General features: G+C 32.4%; 1 protein-coding gene across 1 annotated transcript; it reads right to left on the bottom strand.

Moving 5' to 3' along the window:
- Positions 1–4,616: 4,616 nt before the first annotated feature.
- LOC145012000 (RNA-binding protein involved in heterochromatin assembly dri1-like) lies at positions 4,617–6,010 on the bottom strand. The gene is made up of 4 exons (XM_078970762.1): positions 5,982–6,010; positions 5,477–5,832; positions 5,236–5,306; positions 4,617–4,739 (listed from the first exon to the last, which is right to left on the bottom strand). Exons 2-3 carry the CDS (start codon positions 5,806–5,808, stop codon positions 5,237–5,239), a joined length of 402 nt encoding a protein of 133 aa, XP_078826888.1. The 5' UTR covers positions 5,809–5,832; positions 5,982–6,010; the 3' UTR covers positions 4,617–4,739; position 5,236.
- Positions 6,011–6,406: the final 396 nt, after the last annotated feature.

Below are 6,406 nucleotides of genomic sequence, written 5' to 3'. Positions count from 1 at the left end.
GACTAGAAGACATAGTCATAAATGAGTTGATGAGATGAATATCAAGTTTTATGGTAAACATAACATTATACACCTCATCGTATCCATCTCATCACCTCATTAATGACTAGGTGTCTAAATGAATAATAAAACCAATATAATATATGTTATAGTGAAAAAATGGTCAAACCATCACTTAATTTTAGTTTGAGACTTAATTCGTAAATTATAGTAAAATAATAGACATTAATGGAACCAGGTCAGCAGTGAAACCAGTACACCGCAAAAAAAAATATCAAATATTCATTCTTATTGGTAATTCATGCTTTATCGAAAACAATTTTTATTTTAAGATATATTCATAAATTGGAGTAAAATATTAAGACTTTAAAAGAGATTTCCCAAATAAATGGGTGTTAGAATTATTGATGAACTTTTCTTAAATTTCGTCTAATTTTTCCTAAAAACTTAAACTTGACGGTTATATTTGTATTTCCCCGTAAATAACTTATGACCTTTTTTTTTGGTTCTCGTATTAAGTTTGATGTTAGCTATAAAAATAAGATAGATTGTCAATAAATAAAAGGGAATAAACATTCTAGTATAATGTTAAATTACTCGTTTCATATTTTACATCGTAAAAAGAAAACATCTCATCACACTGGTAAACTGAATACATATTTATTTTTGGTCTACAAAGGAGATGTCTATTATCCCCTTCCCCAGACTTCCATTGGATTTGGTTATATGATCAAGGAGTGACAAACATATCGTGTTTATGTTTGTGGTTGGTTGAAACTTAAACGAGTTGAGATAGATTGACCCTAACCCGACTCATTTAATTATCGTATCATGTCAAATCGTTCATTTCCACATATAGTGGACGGGTTTAGGGTTTAGACATTATAAACATGTTGTGATTGTTGGGTTTTGAGCATAACATCATTCTTATGGTGTACATGCAACCCTAATTGCTTTGATCTTGGTTTTTCTAACTTGAACATACAACATTGAATACCAAAGCAAATAACCTTATGCCTAGCATACATATTTCGAAATTGACATATGATTAGGGTTAGAAAATGTACCTCTCTTGTTATATAGCAATAACAAGTTTAATCCTTCTTGATCTTGACTTCTGAAAGCCTAATGCCCCAGGTGTTTCACATCTAATGGACTCACAGACACTCAATGCAAGAAGATGACTTGGGAGAGAAGAAGAATTCGGCTAGGGCTTCCTTAAACTCATAGGGACAAATTCTACTAGCAAAGGGGTCTATATATAGTTGTGTGGGCTGCTAGGGTTTTCAGGTGGAAACTCTAATACCTAACTTAGGCAACAAGCAACCCACGAAATCCTTCCTTAGAGCTCATGGACGAAATCTTATGGGCTTCCCCATAAATTTCGTCCACTCCACTCTATGGAGTCCATCAGCCCAATTATGCAACTATCAATGATTGCATAACTGTCCCCTAATTATTTAATCAGTCTCTTTTGATCACCAAATTAATTTCTGATCAATACTAATTAAATAATATGATTTCTAAATAATATATTAATCTTGTTATATATTAATAAAACCATTTTGAGTATGAATTTATTATTCATATAATAAATTCTACTTTCTCTCATCTTGTTATCCTATCAAGTTGCATGGGTGAAGGCAACCCAAAAGGACCATGCTCATAATAAAATCAAGTACATGCCAAAAATAGTTATGGGCTTAGACACCTAATCTAACAGTCTCCCAATTGGATCAGTCTAATAACTATTATTGCAAGTACGACTTCAGAATCTGATTAGCAATCGTAGCTTTCAAAAAACGTTGTCGAACTCTGATCATATCAGTAATGTATCCTTTAGATAAGGGATCCTATATTCATGCATTCTATATATCGTATGAACTGAGTCATGGATTATAATCATTCTCTCTGTTCATGTGTTGTTTCCCGATTTCCGATTTATGACCATTGGAATTAGACTACAATTGAGCATATCAACTTAGTCCAGGCTTGGCCAAGCGCTTAGGGTATTATCACTAAATCATATAGGGGCCCACAGATATCACTTTTATCCCACATTGGGTAAAAGCAACGGATAAACTTCAACTCATATGCTTGCTCTATTTACTCATCAAATCACACACAACAATATGTTTTATAACACCAAGTTACTGGTGCGTTTACATACTATCAATGTGCAACTGACTTGTAAACTGCAAATATATGTTTCCATTTCAAGAATATAAGATATTATCATCTCACAATCACCCATGATAAAGTCCATGAAGTGATTCACGTGAGCCTGGGTTTAATCCAATACTCAAATCCCTATTTCAGGAGTACTCATGAACACTATAGGAAACTTGTGCTATGTCTAAAACGCTTCAGACAATCTACAGTCGGATTCATGACAATATTGCCTCAGTACCTACTTCCAAAGGATGATATAATCTTATTATTCGGGAATTCAAAACATGCGAAGTGAAACACAAGAATAATCGAATCCAATATGGCCTCAACACTTTGAGTATAAATAAAATACTTTTTATTTAATCACCATATCGATTACACATTAATCATTATATAATGTTTCGGATAATCAACTTAATACTTGAATTGAAACAATAGTCATCCCATGATCCAAACATGCACACTATGTTTACCTGTAGTCCTTACTTTGTGAAATAGATCAATTTGAACACATTTCCAATGATGCTCATTTCACAATTCCTAATCCTTATAACAAGTGTAAGAATACCAAATTCTTGCTATGTGTTAGATTCTAACATTTTATGCAATGATCCTTTTGTAATGGAATAGCACCAAAGTCACAAAGACTTTGCCAACGATATTACAAAGTGCTCTATTGGAGATTGTTACAAGACAACTCCATAGATATGAAGTCTCAAATTTAAAGTACATTCCTTTGAACATCCTTCTTGCGTAAAAGTTTCTAATCTACATAGATTCTTAATATCCAACTCCCATTATGGAAACATTTCCATATTTGCCATATGACAACACATTTTAAATAGAATCATATATATTTATAATAATGTCAATATGGTCCATTCATTACTATACTTCCAACTGCCCGCAAGTAATGAATCGTTGGTGAACCTTAGATTGTCATTGACAGTTGTTTAACTACTTTAGTCATATCAAGTTCTGGACCTTTTCCCTTTTAATGCCCTAGGCATTTGGAAAAGACAGAACGGTCGAATATTACAGCATATGTAATCGATCCTATGCCCGAAGCGTATGAGATACGTTACATAATGTCTTACATAAAAACATGATACTTTACCAGTCTCTTGCAATACTATTGCCATATATGGAATTTCCTTATGTTGAACCTTTTCAACATAACATTCATATATATCCTTTAACTAAATTTGATTAAAATTTCTCGATCTAAGCTTTTAAATTTGAAATGAAGGATAAATTTCTCTCCATTAATTATAACAAAACAACTTTTCAACCTCTACAACTTTGCGAATTGAAACTTTTTGTTTTCTATAATTAATATTGCTAGCTTGCAACAGTTAACATAATAATCATGCTCCCACTAATATGATAATTATATCCTTACCAGTATAACACTTATGCTCCCACTAGCTTTGACATGTACTCAGAAAACAGCTGGACTTCTAGAAATCAATACTTATTGACTTTCTTACCAAAGTTCATATTTCTGATACGTAATGCTTCGATAAGACTTCATCTAAGGTCATACACCTTTTATTAGAAATCTCATATGTGTGTCTAACATTTCAGAACTTACAACAATAAGTCTTAAATATTAAACTAATTGTCAAATCTCACAATTCGAACTATGAAGAGGGATGTCGTAGTCATAATCGAATTTGAGAATACAACTTACACAATTTCTATCTTCTTAAAATCTTCCTAGTGAAAGCGTTTCCTCACAATCATTTTCATGAAATGGAGAGAAACCTTACCACTTAGATTTTAGGGTGTATGCGTTCCTATCCATCTGAATTTGTCATAACCATTATCACAAAACAATGTTTGAGTCATGTTAACCTGTTAATTAAATGGGTTGAAGTCCCCAACAAAACCCGTTTATTTTTGCATTGGGTTCGTGACTTCATGTTGTGTGTAATGTCGTACCGATATTTGTTATCCTTAATATCATTTGTATTGATGTCTATTTGTTTTAAATAATTCATATTGGATAAGTAAAATGACTAAGACCAATGTCGTTCTTACAAAAACAAAGAGAACCCGGTTCTTATCTCCAAATTATTAGCATATAATTATAATTATTTAGATTCTAGTGAAACGATGTTTACTACATATTATATACCTGATGATTTCACACATATTCCTTAAATATATTATTTTTATAATGTGCTTTTGTTTTCAACGGCTAGCTTTTGGAGCATTTTTTCTCAAATGGTATTTGGTCCTATATTTATTCTTGGTCCCCTAAAAATTAAGTTCTATCTGATATTTATGCTTTGTGATGGCACTTTGGCGACGGGTCTCTTGCAAATAACTCTTCGTGACGGAATTCAAGTGTTTTTGAGGAATAAGTATACTTACAAAATTGAGTTTTTCTCTATACATGAAGTTTGAAATCAATGATTCCAAAATGTGAAAATATATAATAAGCAAATCGTTGAACCAATTAACTCCCGTAGATACAATTAAAGAATAAGAGTCAATGGAGTACATATAGTTAACTGTTGTTACAACTTCATAAACCTCTCTTGGATGAACTCACTTGCATCCTGAAAATCAAGAGAATTTTTTACTACTTTAATGAACTAAACAATGTAAAGGTGGTTGACAATTCAGGGATTTTAAGCAAGTGTCCATCGACCCTTTTTTTTGGCTAAACAAGAATATAATGAATATGACTTCAACAAAGTTCAAGTGGGATTTACAAATGCCTTTGTATGTACATCCTTTTAACTAGAAATGCATTATATATTGACACACTTGGGTGCAAACGGTTTAAAAATGACATCAAATCTAGGTGTAGAAATGTAGATAGTTTGGCATAGGAAAAAGGGTTTCGTATTGAACTTTGTATTTATCAGAAGAAATGACACTAAAACATTGTGAAGCCATATAATGTCGCAAAGCTAGGTACGTGGGATCTCTTTTAAATACAATTGAACACATCGTTCAAAAAGTTCTAGTCATTGATCGAGACATGGCGAAAGAATATTTTGCACAAAACTTAATCATTTAAATAAGATAAATGAGAGATTGGTGGACAACCTTATTCCCTTGGTGTTTTACATTTGTAGCATTCCATTCTACTTGCATAATTGTGAACTCCACAACCTACCCTGTTCGGAGTTCAAAACTCAATCAAAATCAAATTTTACCAATATTTCACGTTCAAATACTTTATGCAAGTGGGAAAACGATATTCTTCCTTTCCTTTAATTTAATAGTACTTCATGAAGGTTTTGAAGCTTTTAATTCAAAATTCTACTAGATATATAATGTATGTTACCTATTGCAAACCCAATCGCCACTTTTCCAACCTGGAAGGGCACTAGAATCGTGAGTGTAATAGCCTGCAGTTGATGCTGCTATCATGGCAGCTGTTGTGTAATCTTTAGGTACACCACATCTATAACACACAGTTCTACTAGCATAATTGTGTGAACCACAATTAAACGTTGAACAATACCAATCGCCTGCTAAAACTTCTGTTCTATCAATGCCATAATTCGTCATTTCTGCAGGTGTAGCAAATTTGGGACACTGGCATCTTTGACATGCATCACGTTTCTTGAAATTTATATGTTGGCATGAACCACACATCCAGTCTCCATTGCTCATTTTCTTTTGTTGTAGGTTCAAAGCCTGAAATAATCGATACAAAAGTGTCACATTTTAACTCAAATAAGGTGATCACAAGTAAAAGAATTAAAACAAGTTTTTTTGTTGGACATTTAATTTAGATGATCAGTTTTGGTTGTTTAGAATTTAGATTATAACATTTGTTTACTAACCTTGAGAAAGATGGTTTATGTTTGTTTGTGGTTTTCAGAATGAACTTGAATGGTTTATATACTTGCCAAAGGATTCCAAAAGTGGGACCCTCATAATAAATCAAGAAAAACCCGGTCCGTCGCGTAAATATCCCAATTCAACAAACAATCAAACATATTAAGCATCCTTCAAGAATAAAACACATAGATATAATAATGTGAACCAAAATCATATAATTTGTATTTATGCATGATCTTAATAGCTCGTCATGAGATTCCAAAATTAGAAGTAAAAATGTGTGTATACGTATACCTTCCTAACTCTTTATGATCTTCCTAACTCTTTATGATAGTTTGGGAAACAACATTTGAGATGAAACATAATTAAGCTAGTGACACTGGATTTTGAAGCAAAACTAGTCCCATGTTAATTTCCAAAAGACCAA

This window comes from Lactuca saligna, chromosome 8 (genome assembly GCF_052625555.1).
Source record: "Lactuca saligna cultivar CGN05327 chromosome 8, ASM5262555v1, whole genome shotgun sequence".
Classification (NCBI taxonomy): Eukaryota; Viridiplantae; Streptophyta; class Magnoliopsida; order Asterales; family Asteraceae; genus Lactuca; species Lactuca saligna.
Note: the sequence above shows the minus strand (reverse complement) of the source record. Positions and strands in the feature narration are given on the sequence as shown.

Excerpts from the sequence above, each read along its gene's own strand:
- LOC145012000 (XM_078970762.1), bottom strand. The coding sequence starts at position 5,808 with ATGAGCAATGGAGACTGGATGTGTGGTTCATGCCAACATATAAATTTC. Across the intron at positions 5,307-5,476 it reads GGCGATTGGGTTTGCAATAG|GGTAGGTTGTGGAGTTCACA; the intron begins GTAACATACATT and ends AACTCCGAACAG.